We start from the raw sequence: 14,344 nt of genomic DNA, 5'->3' as shown, positions 1-14,344 counted from the left end.
CCGGATGATCAAAGATGAGGCGAGAGGAGGACAGAGGTGCTGATCCCCAGAGCAGAGAGCTTCCAACTGCTTCAAACTCCCGGCGAGGCAAGGCTGCAGACTCCAGGCAGGGGACAGGAAGGGGGGAAAGGAGGAGGACGCGGTCATTCTCACTCCCAACTCACCCCCACAACCCACACACCTGAACGTGCCTTCTTGCAAACCAGATGGCCTAAAAGCATCTTCGACGATCACATGACCATCCCGAAACTGACTGGGGCAGTGGCGAAGGGTTCAAGTCCAGGGGCCTGATTGGATCCCAGGTCTGCCTGTCAGCTGTGGGTGGGATCCTGATTCCTCCTCCAACACCCACCTCAGAAGGTGGTTGTGAGGGGCGCCTGGGTGGCTCAGTTGTCAAGCGTCTGCCTTCACCTCAGGTCATGATCCCAGGGTCCTGGGACTGAGCCCCGCCTCGGGCTCCCTGCTCGGTGGGAAGCCTGCTTCTCCCTCTCCCACTCCCACTGCTTGTGTTCCCTCTCTCACTATGTCGCTCTCTCAAATAAATAAATAAAATCTTTAAAAAAAAAAAAAAGGTGGTTGCGAGCAGCGCAAGTCAAGTCCTTAACACGGGTGCTGGCACCCACCCCTGGGGGCTACTATTAATTATCGCCTACTAGCCGCTTGCCCTGGAGGGATGTTGCTCCTCAGAAGGGACCACCCTTCCCCTGGGCTCTGTTCCCTGACCCCATGATGGAGCCTGCCTCTGCCCCCATGTCTTCTCTGTCGCGGCGCTAGCACACGGGGCTGTGTTGGTTGGGTTTCTTGTCTATCTCTCCAGTCAGGCATGAGCATCTTGACGGTCAGAAGGGGACTTATATGCTAGGACATTCATCCACTCATTTCTCACTTACTGAGTGCCTCCTATGTGCCAGGTGGTCACTGAGTGGTGAGTAAATGAGGGAAGTCTTGGGATGACCTACAGAAACATCTATATCCATGGTCCAATCAGTAAGCATATGTACCCATCACCTGTGGTGATCCCTTTGCAAAATGCTTTGGGATCAAAGAGCACTGGAAATGTGAAGACAGCTCGCACCCAGGGAACATGGCAGCCCTGGCGGTTGATCTACGAGGCCACGTGCTGGATTTCATGTAAAGCAGAGCTGATCAACAACCCCCACCCCACCCCTCTCTCTCCTTTCCTCCTCCCTCCCTCTCTAAGTCCAGAGAAACCTAACAATTGTTTCAGACTTTTGGATGCTCTAAAGGTAACGTTCAAAAGCCCAGACTCAGGAGGGGCCATCCACATAGTTCATCAGCCAGGGCTTGAAAAGAACAAAACAACCCACAACCACCACTGCACCTTCATTTGTGAGACGGTTTCTTTGCTTACTAAGGATGTCCCTCCCACTACCCGTGGGCTCTGGTCCCATTGTCCTGGAGGAAACAGGCCAGTAGAAACAGGAGAGCCATCATTCAAAGAGCTCAGTACACCTGAGCTTAAAATGCCCCTCCACTGTCTCCCAACAAACAGGAACAGACTCCTGATGGCTGAAAATTTAGTCACACCCCCCGCCCCAGGCCCCATCACCAGCCCCCATCTTCACACACCTTGGCCTCTGTCAGGCCCTTCCTAGGATTTGTACCACATACATGCAGTTTCCTGTCTGTCACACCCATGCTCACTAGTTCCCCCCGCCCCCCGCCAAACCCAGCAAGCTCCTACTTCTCCATTTAGACCCAACTCCAATATCCTCTTCTCTCTGAAACCTCTCCTGACTCCCTCGTGGCTGGTGCCTTTTGGCCCCCAATTCTCTGCTCTTATCTCTTCCCCACTTGACAGTCTGATGACCTGTTCATGTGTCCCTCACACATCATGGACTATGACCATGATGATAAGGACCATGACCTCTTCATGTTTGTGTCTCTGGCACCCAACACCAGCCACTCACCCCATGCATAGTCCAAGCCCACCCTGACACTTAAGATCCCATCTAGTTTAGTCTAAACCAAATGCCCCTTACAGCACCAAAAAAGATTTTCACCTAGAGGCAAACAGTGGAGGTAGATTTCACAGGGAACATAGCCCAAGACCTGAACAGCGGGAGGTAGCTTTCCCTAGAACCAGACACCCAAGCAGGAACCAGCTTCATGAAGAATCTGCCTGCTGGTAGGTGAAGAGGTGCTACTCAAGATGGCAGCCAAGGTGTAATGTTGTGGGCCTCAGTGAAAATGCAGGTGATGCCCCAAAGATCTTGGGTCTGACCTTACCGCAGTAATTAGCCCCCAGGGGAATCTGTTTCTCAGATCAGCCAGCTGGTGACCCAAGAGAGGGGCTAGTGCCAGGAAGCAGTAAGAGTGTGGTGTCTGGAAGGGAAAAGGCAGTGCTACAGGGGACCTGAGGGGTCTCTAAAGTCTTGATGGACAGGGAGCTTCTCACCTTGTTCCATCCTTAAAGGCAACTTTATTAGAGTATTTCTGTGACCCCTAACAAAACGCAAGGCCTTGCACATACCAGGTAACCTCATCCCACTGAAGTCTGGGGGACAACCTGCCAAAATGAAGCAAACTCAGGGGGACCATAGCTGTGCGGGTCAGCTGTGGAAGAAGCCAGAATACACAAACATGCAGGTATTTGTGCAAGGCCATCTGGCCTACAAAGCAAATGTCCAAGGGAACAGCGAGGAAGGGGCTCAGCTTTCAAAGGCAGTGCTGGATTCAGGGAAATAAAAGATTCCAAGTTGGTGAAGCGATCACCTGTAAACCTGGTATCCAATATCACACACAACTCAACTAGGAGGTCAGTGACCAGTTCCAGACCTGGTTCTCCAAAACCCCCTTTGGGTCATTAAATTCTCTTAGCAGGTTTTACCTTGACTATATAAATGGTCCGTTTAACACTTGGAGAGTAAATGTATTCTGCACCTGATCAAGATAAGGTGGGAGAGCCAGCTGGTGGCATTCACCCACCCATCACATGTTCGTTGATGGTTTTCACCAACACTTACGTGCTGGCTGCACACTGCAAGGGGCATGGGCTTGGAAAGGACAAAGCTGGAGTCAGACAGTTCGTCACCCCAAGTCTGCATCTCTCTCCCCCAGGCAGGTGTACTGACTCCACGCCCTCCTCCCCAAAGACTTAGTGCTGTTCTGACCCTGACCTACGGCACACTTAAGGCTCCATTTAGCATCAAGTTCACTGGTGCTGACCCGGCACTGTGACAGAGGACTGACCCCAATGTGCCGTCCCTCTGAGGCTGGGCTCCGGGCAAGGAGGAGAGGAAAAGAACAGGAGCCGTGAAAATCATGGCACAGTCGTGGATCACAGGTGTGGTAGGGGTGGGAAATCCAATGAACTTCGGCTCTTATCAACGCACACCACAAACCTCAGCTCCTGTTTACCGAGCGCTTACTCTATGGGGAGGACCGAGCTAAATCCTCTACCTGCTGAGCGTGAAGCGTGTGTGTGCCACAGGCCAGAAGTCCGTGTGAATCCTGGCCCTACAGCTGTGTGACTTGGTGCAAACTGCTCAGCCTCTCTCTGCCTCCGTTTCTTTGTCGAGAAAACGGGGCACCACCAGTTCGAACTTTAAAGGTTCGTTGTGAGGATTAAATGAGTAAAAACATAAAATGCTAAACTTGAACCCTGTCCTGGCATGGGAGTGGCAGTCGGTATTACCCCATTCATTCGTTCTGCCAGTCTGCAGCGAAGACGATCATTTCTTCCTATTTTACCAATAAGGCTTTGAGAGACTGAGTCAGCTTGCTCAAGGTCACAGAGTTGATAAGTGGCAAAGCTGGGATTTGAACGCACGCAGCCTGACTCCAAAGCCCGCAAGCTTAACCACCACCACGAGTCCAGCACTGTGTTAGGTACAAGGTACCCAGAGACCAGTGTGGGCATGAGCCAGGGATCCCTATGGGGAAGGGACACTGAAAGAAAAAGGCAGTGGAGGGCCCGAGCTGGGGCAGCAGGGAGTGACAGAGTTGCTTCGGGAAGTGAGGAATGCTACACTGGCAGGGGAGTGGAGCTCAAGTCTCAGAGAATGATGGCGAATTTGCCAAGGAGGAGGAAGGGCATTCCAAAAAGTCAGGACCTAGAATACTGAAACAGTAAGTTGGGTGGTGGTATGGCAGGCACCTCAAGATGTAACTAAGGCGAGGCTGGGAAGGTAAGGTGGGGCCTTACCATGAACAGCCGTGTGAGCCCACAGCGGAGGATAAGATGGGGCCCTGCAAGACAGCGATTCTCAAACTTGAGTGTGTGCGGATCTAGCTTTGGTGCTTGTAAACCATCCGCAGCGCCCCATCCCTTCTGTTAGCCCTGGGGAGCCAACGACCATATTAAGACAATGCAGTCACACAGCCTGCTGTGGTTTGAACAACAGAATTCGGGCACGGGACTGAGAGGAGATTTGGGGACAGAGGCTGGCATAATCGGCCAAACTGGAGCAGATAAGAGGATGAGAGCTGGGAATAATAGCACCCTTCATGAACTGATACATCACACCAGGGTTTCTCCACCTCGGCACCACTGACATTTGGGGCTGGCTAATTCTTTGCTGTGGGGGGCTGTCCTGAACATTATAGGCTATTCAAGCAGCATCCCTGGCCCCTGCCCACCAGATGAACACCATCCTCCCCCACTTACATGCTGACAGCCAAAAATGTTTCCAGACATTGCCAGATGTCACTTAGGAGGCAAAAATGGAAACCCAGGTTGAGAACAACTGCTTTAAATCCTCCCGACCCTACTTTACAGATGAGGAAGTCCAGCCGCAGAAATAAAGGTACAGGAGGGCCCCAGCCAGACTCACATGCTGGTGGTCTGTCTCCAGGGCCTGGGCTCTTAGCCACTGAGCTGAACTGCCTGTCGAGAAAGAGATTCAGGCCAGCCTTCTGGGGCAGAATTATATATTTCTTGAGAGACTGGATGATGGGAAGAGGATGAAAGAGTGAGGTTCAAAGGTGAAACGTCAGGGCTTGCCACTGAACTGTGAAGACAGTAGGTACTAAATAAATCGTTTGGATTTGAATAGAATCAAGATGCATTTGCTCAAAAAAGAAAAAGCCTGATTCTCCATGGTATGAGCCAGAGGGAGATGACAGGTTCCTGCTCACTCTGGATAGAGGAAACCCTCTGTAGGACTGGACGTGGGATGTGTGGTATAAATCAGCTGGTACCCAGATCCTGGCTGGGCCCCTTCCCAGCTGTGTGGCCCTGGACACATTACTTAACCTCTCTGCGTCTCATTTTGCCCGTCTGTAAAACAGGGGGAGTCCCTACTCAGAGGCTTGATGTGAGAACTCAGGTAGTTAATAAGCGCAAAATGGCAAGCTAGCACCATGCGGCTGGCCCTCCTCTCCCTCAGAGAGCCATCCTCATTACCTCCCCGCCTCCCTCGCGCCGGGGATCGAGTGCTCCCCCCACTCCTTCCAATCCTGGGGAACCGGGCCAGAGCGGCAAGGAGCGGACTGCGCCCCTCTCCACCAGCAGAGCGTCCCACTGAGGCTTTAGGGGGCGCCAACAGCCTTTCGACTCCCCAGTGCGCTCTGATTTCAGGGTCCTGGGGGGTCGTCAAAAGCGCACGGCGAGCTGGGTGCCTCCAAAAGGAGCGAGATCCGTGAGTTTCAAGGCGCGCCACAGAAATTTCGGGCAAAGCGAAGCGCCGAGATTTGGGCAGAACCCGCTCTCCGAAACCAGGCTGCAGAGGCAGAGAGCTGAGAGTTTGCGGATCGAGAAAAAGAAGCTGGGGGCGGGGGAAGCAACGGGAAAAGAGGAGGAAGGGGAGGCAAAAAAGAAAGGGCTGGAAGCCGAGTTCTTTGGGGGACCCAGCCTGCAACACCTGGGCAGGGGCTCAGGAACAAAGCAGCGGCTTCAGGTCAGAAGTGCTCTGGGTGTTTCCGAAGAGGGGGCGCTCCGGGGAGGCCCAGGCCAGCTGGGGATGCCTGGCGCCCCTGCGCCCTGGGCGCGCTCTCGGGCGCCGCTTACCTTCGCCGGGGCCGCCGGCGCGCACTTCCGGGGGCTGTGCTCGGGGCGCGCCGGGCCGAGCCGGGGGACCGGGAGCCGATCGCCGCGGGGAGGAAGCGGCAAAGCGGCGCCTGGGACTTGGGCGGGCGCTGACGCCTTGGAGAGAAATCCCAGTGGAGGAGCCGCCGGGGCCGGCGCGGGGTCCTGGCCTCGGCGCTCACGGGCGGTCGCACCGAGCCCCGCAGACTCTGGAGGAGCCCGAGTCAGTGGGAGGAAAAGGTTGTCTCATTTCCTTCGGTCTCCCTCCTCCTCCACCCCCTCGGCTCCGGACCTGCCCTCCCTCTCCCCCGCCCCCTTCCCCAAGCCCGCGGCCCATGTGGGCGCTGGAAAGACGCGAAACCTGAACGGCTGCGGCGTGCGGCGCCTCCCTCCACGCCAAGTTAGTTCCCGCTCCCCAACTCCTGCCTGCCTCCGCGCGCTTCCGACTCTCTCCAGGGCCCCGGAAGGTTCCCCATCGGCTGTCTCCACCCTGTCCCGGAGCTCTCGCCTTTTCCCCCTGCTGGGACGAGTCCAGATTTGAAAGCAGATCTCCAGGCTCTTGCCAGCATCCATCCTCTCATTCCTGTCCCGTCTCCTGCTTTGAGCCCCGATTAAACCACCCAACCCAGACAGGATATAAGTACTTACTTTGTTAAATTTGATCAACTTTTGTTTTTTCCAGTGGGGTGTTTAAAGCCTGATACATAATCTCGAAGGAATGTTCATTTTGATCAGAAGGAGAGCAGCTGAGGTCTTTGTTTGGCCGTGCTCGTTCAGAGTTGAGGTTTTGTTTGTTAAATTCAGCAACTATTCATTGAGAGCCCGATCTGCGTTGAGCTGGGCGCTGGAAACGCAGAAATGAACCAGAAGGGCATGTTGTTCCTTGACAGCCGTCGTCGGTGACAGGTGCAAGCACAGAGGAGGTCCAGGGATGCGGTGGTCTCTTAAGAGAGAGGTCAGGGACTGGAAGAGGCTTCTATGGAGTAAAGACAGCGTGGGCAGAGGCAAGAAGGAATGAGAAAGCCCCATGAGGAGGCCGTCTGGCAGAGATCGTGGCCAGAGAAGGGAGCGGTGGTGGGGAAAAAGGGAAGAGAATGTCGAATCAGTCCATCAAGAACGGATAGGAGCCGCAGGGAGCAGTGGGTGGAATTGACAGGACCTGGTGACAAGAGCTGCTGGGTGCAGAGAAGGAGAGGATGACGGGAAGAGGTAACGTCCACACCTCAGGCTGGAGTAACCAGTGACCGGTGGAGGAACAGAATCCAGCGTGCCTTTTGGCTCCGCTACCCAAGGGTGGGCGTTCCTGAGGTTGGCAGTATTGACATCAACTGGTAGCTTATTAGAAATCAGGACTTGCCAGTCCCACTTGACCTACCAAATCAGAATTTGCATTTTCACAAGACCTCCAGAGATTCAAATATGCACTAGAATTTTGGAAGCACTGCTCTCTAGACCACTGACCGTGTACTGGAATGACTGCATATTAGACTGTGAAGCCCCTCCCGTATATGAGACACACCTAGGGAGCTTTAAAAACTAGTGTGAGGCCCCTGCCGCACCCCCACAAATACTTATTTAACTGGTTTGGGGTGATCTCCTTTTGAAATGCTTTCCAGATGATCTAATACAGTCAGAGTTGGAGAACCACTGTTCTAGACTTGTTCGAGAGCTACTTCATTTAACCTTGAAATGCACCTCTTCAGAAAGGGAAAGAACACCCATGTGTAAATGGAAACTTAAAGACTAGTTATCTCGCTCTCACACAGAGTCGACCGGTCTGCTGGAAAGGGCCCTTGTTTCCTAAACTTAATCAGGAAAGCAGATTCTAGCCTCAGATGGCCCCTAAATTACTCTCTGGACTTGGGCACGTACTCCCCTCTCAGGCCTCAGGCTCCTTATCTGTAAAATACACACCTGACTAACCTGCAAGGTGCCACGATCAGAGCTTCTAACTCTCCAGCTTTATCAGCAGGCAGATGGAAGGCGGTGTTGACAAGTGGGTTTTCCTGGTCTTAGTCTTGTGTACACCGGCCCCGTGCACAGCCATGCATGAACAAGAGGAATCCAAGGATTGTGTGCTGAGCACAGGGCCACACATATAATTGGTGTTCAATAAATGTGTGCCAAATATATGAATAAATAATTAAATACACTGATGCCAGGAGATGGCATAGACTTACCATAGTCTGGCCCTAATCCAGGGCCTCTTCATTTGTCCCCCTAAACTGGAGGAAGGATATCTGGAAATACCCTGACCCATGAACCTAGCTTTGGATTTAAAACAACTGCTGTTAAGAACTGCTAACATTTGTTGAATACTTAGTGCATACAAGGCCTTGGGCTAAATACCCTGCTTAGGATCAGCTCATTTCATTATAATGAAGAAGGTACTGTGGAGCCCCTGCACCCCAGCTGGTTGTAGGAACCACAGATATAGAGGCACCCCCTGCCTCTGGTTGTGCAGCTCAACATAGAAGGCTCCTGAGGCCTCTTGGGGGTCTTTTGTGCGTCATTCTCCAGAACATACATCCTTGCGTAGAGATCAGCTTTGGAGGAATGGCTCTGGAGTGATTGCCCCAGGGTCCTACAGAAACAGATGTGTCCAGAAGCTACCCAAGGCAGCCCACGGGCTGAGACTCCTGCAAGCTACTGGCTTCGTGGCCACACACGCACGTGCATGTGTGTGCCTTTTACGTGGACTAGCCTCTCAGTGGCCAGACCCTGCGCCCGGCCTTTTCACCTGTATTTCTTTCCATCCTTGTAGCGTCTTGACAGATGAAGCACTCCTGTTTTCTTATTTTATAAACGAGACTACTGAGGCATCATGAAGGGAAGCTCTTTTTGTCCTTGCAGCTCCTCTAGTACCCCGTCCCCCGCCACCCCTGCCCCCCCGACCCTGCCCCTTCCAGGGAAAAGAGAGTCCTTCCTTCACGTCCCATTCATTTGTATGGTTACACATCATCAAAACTCTCTATGCCTCATTTTCCCACCTGAAAAATAGTTGTCCGTGATTGCCTTTTTATTAAGGTCTTGTGTGTGTGGCTGGACACCCCATAGCCTGAGAGGAGGTGAGGGGATGTAACCTGCAGACTGAGAGAAATTGAAAGTAAATGGGGCTATTTATCCCAAGATGAGAAGAACTTCACTAATAGCACCACTATCATAAAAGAGGAGATCTACTTTCCATCTCTAGGAGGACATAATTAAAGAATAGCATGACACCGGGGCGGTGTAATGGGTGGCTCTGTGCGTTAAGTGTCTGCCTTCAGCTTGGGTCATGATCCAGGGTCCTGAGATGGAGCCCCGAGTCGGGCTCCCTGCTCGGCAGGGAGGCTGCTTCTCCCTCTGCCCCTCACCCTGCTCATGCTCTCTCTCTCTCTCAAATAAATAAAATCTTTAAAAAAAGAAGAAGAATAGCATTACACAACACAGTGTTTCAGACTTCGGGTCAGACGTGAGGAAGGGGCCTCATGCCCCCGTGCCGGGCCAGGGCAGATGCTCAGTGGGCGCCTGGCAGAGCTGCTGCCCCTGGTCCCCGAGGGTCTGCTGGACTGGCCTGAAGGGCGGAGGTGGGTGAGAACACAAGGCAGGGTTGAGATCCAGAGGACTAGCTGGGCAGGGACGGAGGCAGGAGGGAGTCTGTCTGCACAGGTGCGGCGTGCGGCTCTAGTTCCAGCCCGGGGTGGGGAGTTAGAAAAAGGTTCATCCCAGGAAACCAGGACATGAAGTAACCACGGCATGGTCCAGGCCCGGGGTTGTGAACTGGGCTCTGGCGTGAGCAGCCTTGCTGGTGTGGCCGCCAGCAGGCCTAGTCCTCCCTGTAGAGGATGCAGGGCCCCCAAGGCGCTGGTGCTCAGAGCGGGGCTCCACCACCCACACGCTGGTGTCATGGGCTATAAAACAGACAACTCAGGACAAGGTCCCTTCAGTTAGCCCAGAGGACTTGTGGTCATTTTAACCACCAGTGTGTGTGTGTGGCGGGGGGAGTGCTGTGGCATTCCTTTGGCAACATCATGATGCCAGGATTGTGTAGGAGGATCCCTATGTGATCCCTCGCTGAGCCCCATGGATTCGCTTCTGTTTGCCCAGGCCCCCAGACGCATTGCTGCTGGTGCCACTTCCCCAACTCCCACCCGTGTTGCTATGACAGCAATATGACCATTTTGCCCAGAGTTCACTGTGGCAGATTTTTACTACTGGTGTTGCCTCAAACAAAAATATAACCTCAGACTTTGATTATCCCCATTTTATTGATAAGGAAATTAAGGCCCAACACCCAAAGGCAGACACCAAAATAAGGCCAAGCTACCAGCTGACCTAAGGTGAGACCTTCACGCCCCTATGGTTCCCCCCGAAAATAAGCTGCAATGAGGTATGTCTAGATATGTCCTCACCCCAAACCGTCTGTCCCCGTGTAACCCATTTATTTATCAATGCAGTTCAGTTAACTGTCATTTCCTGGAGACCACCTGCCCTCCACAGGAAATTGTCCAAACACTGTAGACAACCTACACTTGACACTCAGTCCTCACTTGGGGAGCGTTTTAAAATAACAGTCTGGGCTTCAGACCAGACCAGTTGAATCGGAATCTCTAGAGGTGGGACTTTTTTTTTCTTTTTTTAACTTCTACAGGTAATTAAAATATGCAGTCAGTTTTAAAAACCACTTCTATAGGAAATGCGGAGACAAAATCTAGGTCCTAACAGATGAGAAACTTACAAAACAGTAAGAAGCTCAGTCAAGTAGAGGATGGTTTCCAAAAGTCATCAGGAAAAGGAAAATACTGAAATCACTCCCTTGTCCGAAGCACGTTAAGACAATGCCAAACTGACAAAAATCCCTAGACTTATCTCAGCCTTGAGTGAGTGAGGTCATCCCCACATGGTCAAGGGTAGGAAATCTGGTTCGATCCCAAGAAAGTCCAAATGATTGAAACCAGAATCCTTGCCCCTTCTCCTACGGCACTGCTATTTACAAGAAGCCTTCAAAAGTCCAGTGCTTATGAATTCCAGAAGTAGTAAATGATCTCCAGGAACATCAGAGCAAGGCAGTCATGTAAACCGAACGATGAAAGACAAAGGAAATTGCCTCATGGCCCAATGAGAGGCTAATGGATGTACAGACAGAGACACCAATGTGTCACCATTAATGATGTCACTTCGGGAAAATTGGGAGGCCGAGATTTTTTTTTTTTTTTTTTTAATGCTTTGCCCTATGGTCATTTCACATTTACTCATCTTACAAAAGTGAACTTGAAAAGAAGATGGGTACTTGTATAAAATGTGAGTTTGGAGAAGCAGGACGATTTCTTTTTCTTTCTTTTTTTGAACGCACCGTCTCACTTTTGCCATCACATTCCCTGGCAAAGCAATGGGATTTCTGTGAAGGCCCACGGATAGTCATTTAACCAGATGGCATTTCAATTCATTCATTCCATGACACCCTGCCGAGATGAAACCACTCCTTTGATAGTATCAGCTACTAACACCTCCCAGACACCGAAGCACCGAACACATCTAGGACAAACTTTCACCAGCTTTGTACAAGGTCTAATGGATGCCTTTAATCACCAAATCAATCAATATTGACAGTATGTCCTCTCTGAAGTTCTAGTTCCCAGATGCATACAACCAAATTATAATATCCATGTTCCCAGGCTTTCTCTTCCTTTTCCCCAAGTGAAGTTTTACCTGTACACAGGAATATGAGGGGATGCAGTCAGGGGTTTCAAAGAAATTTTAATAGAAAATAAAAACCCAGGGAATATAAACTGAACAGATGGGTCCCCCCACCCCGCCTGCTAATAAGTGTGCTAATCACCTCCCCCACCTTTCTTAAAATGCTTTGTGCTCAAAAGGGATGAGAGAATGAGAAGAAAGCATCAATGAAGCATGGTCTCTCTTCTGTTTCAAAGTGGAGGCTTATCTCTTATTGAATTATTTCCTCCCGGGCCCCAGTCAGAAGAGTTGAAGTCTAAATACTCTTGGCTCAACCACTGTGTCTTACTTGGAGTACTGGAGTAGAAATCAAAATATTTCTCTAGCCAGTGGCTGTTGCCCAATACAACCTTACCTCTGATTAATGATGGGTCTCGAATCAACAACATATATCCACCAGTTAAACCATAAACATAGCTTAGTATAAATTTTGTGTCTTCCCCCCCCCCATTTTCCATAGGGAGATTCTCATGTGCGGGCTGACACCTCCTTTCCTTCCTTCATCTCGGCCAACAGGGTTAAATAAACATGAATGGAACTTCAATAAATCATCCATATAAACACTCTCTCTCTCTAACCAATAGGAAGCCACTGTAAAAGTGAGAGGTTTCAATTATAAAAACATGAAAAGATGGAACTGTGAAGCATGCCTAATGAAATAGCTAATAGTTAATCTCTAAGACAAGGCAAGTTAGACCTTTTGGCCACAATATGTATGACCCTAAAAAGTATCTAGAAGATAAATATCTTTCTACTTTTATATTGAAAATATCATGGACTCATTATAAAACGGAGACATTGTACTATAATTTCAGTCTCGTGACCTATTAAAAAATTACACTTCAGATGTGGCAAATAAAAAGTCACATTTTTAGAAAAATAAGAAACACTAGAGTCCCGAACAAAGTATAAAATTTAAATTAAAGGGGCACCTGGGTGGCTCAGTTGGTTAAGTGACCGACTCTTGGTTTCGGCTCAGGTCATGGTCTCAGGGTTGTGAGATCGAGCCTGGCATCAGGCTCCACACTCAGCCCGGAGTGAGCTTCAGTTTCTCTCTCGCTCTCCCTCTGTCTCCTCTGCTCATGTGTGCTCTCGCTCTCTCTCTTAAATAAATAAGTAAATTTTTTAAAAATTTAAATTAAAGTAGCTCAACCTACCAGCATAATGGAACGGGACACTGAGTCCTCTTTCAGCGCTCCCTTACAAGACTACCTGCAGTGGTTCTAAATTCCTCCAAGACTTGCTTCCTGTGACCGAAATGTGTGAGCCTGAGAAAGTCATAGGTAAATTAGACTGAGTTGGTCTGAAAGATAAATGGGCAAACTTAGGACAGACGACAAAACGTACCCAACTATTCATTTCCCTGAAGAGCGTGCACTAGCCAGATGGTTGAGGGGGTCCTGAACTTGTGCACACCCTGCAGCACATCATCTACCCCGTTCTCTGGTTCATAAATTTCATGGTAGCAAGTTCTGGAACATGGTGTCCTTATGCACAGGTGTACTAGATGTAATCAAACCAAATGGATGGCAGTCTGTTCATTACCCTGGTGCTTAAATCAGAGTGATTTCCATTATTAAACTGATACTTGCCACCAGCGACACGTCAGCCCTCTGTATCTGGGCACAGTGGATGGAGTTTGGGATCTACTTTGGATGTGAACAAGGAGTCTAAGATTATGATCCTAACAGAAGAAGAGATAATAAATGAAAATGAAAGGCTTGATTCGTTGGCTTCACTTAAATGTCCACACCTGGCATTCTTCAAATTAGCGAGTTTGATTAATGTATTTACCATACGATCCATTTGCTTTATTTTTAATGGTTTACTGCACTTCTCAGAAGCATAGGGTTTACTTGTGATGAGATGCGCAGGACGACAGAGCTTCCACACAGATGTGTGACCTGAACCCCCCCGGGCACATGAGAAGTTTGGTCAGGTCAGGGGTCTTCACTGTGCTTCAAGCCCCTGCTTGCCAGAACATTCTTCCTCACGCTATTACCTCTTCCCTTGTCTTTGATCTTCCCACTGCCTCCTTTCCCTCAACCCTGAACGTGCCTGAACCTGCTCCATCATTTAAAGCACATTAATAAATTATTATTAGATAAGGCTTCTACATTATGTACCCATGTATTGATACTTTTCCATATATTTCTTTTCATAACCAAATGTCTCAAACAAACGGATGTGTTTACTATCATTACTTTCTTAACCTCCATTCAATCCTCAACTCACTGTCGTCTGGTCTGTCCCCAGCCCTCCACTGAAACCGCCCTCGCCCACGTCACCAATAGCCCCCAAATGTCAAATTCCAGGGGCTGCCCCTGAGCTGGTGTTGCTGACCTCCCTGCAGGATTGCCCACTCTTGGCCCCTTCTGTCTGCACACCCTTCCTACCCTCCCTTCTGAGCTTGTCCATCTCCTACGACCCCTCCTATCTTTGTGATCCTTCCTTCCTTGTGACCTTCCTTAGCTGGCTTTGCTTCATAATGAATACATCCTTACATCCTCGTCACTAAAATCCTTCTGGGGTCTCCCACCTCTTCCCGGATGAAGTCTAGACTCCTTAGCCTGGGATGCAAAGCCCTTCGGCGGGGCCCCTACCTGCCTCTCCCACTCATCCAGTAACAACCTGTCA

The 14,344-nt window shown here is 50.4% G+C and overlaps 1 protein-coding gene across 1 annotated transcript in view; it reads right to left on the bottom strand.

The window, feature by feature from the left end:
* Positions 1 to 6,562, bottom strand: part of EVA1A (eva-1 homolog A, regulator of programmed cell death) — a 48,994-nt gene extending 42,432 nt beyond the window's left edge. Inside the window, exons 1-2 of the mRNA XM_027623844.1 lie at positions 6,286 to 6,562; positions 5,972 to 6,166 (exon numbers count right to left, since the gene is read on the bottom strand). Of these exons, the coding sequence (XP_027479645.1) occupies positions 5,972 to 6,166; positions 6,286 to 6,562 (472 nt within the window). The remainder of the gene's footprint in view (positions 1 to 5,971; positions 6,167 to 6,285) is intronic.
* Positions 6,563 to 14,344: the final 7,782 nt, after the last annotated feature.

This window comes from Zalophus californianus, chromosome 8, assembly GCF_009762305.2.
Source record: "Zalophus californianus isolate mZalCal1 chromosome 8, mZalCal1.pri.v2, whole genome shotgun sequence".
Taxonomy (NCBI): Eukaryota; Metazoa; Chordata; class Mammalia; order Carnivora; family Otariidae; genus Zalophus; species Zalophus californianus.
Note: the sequence above shows the minus strand (reverse complement) of the source record. Positions and strands in the feature narration are given on the sequence as shown.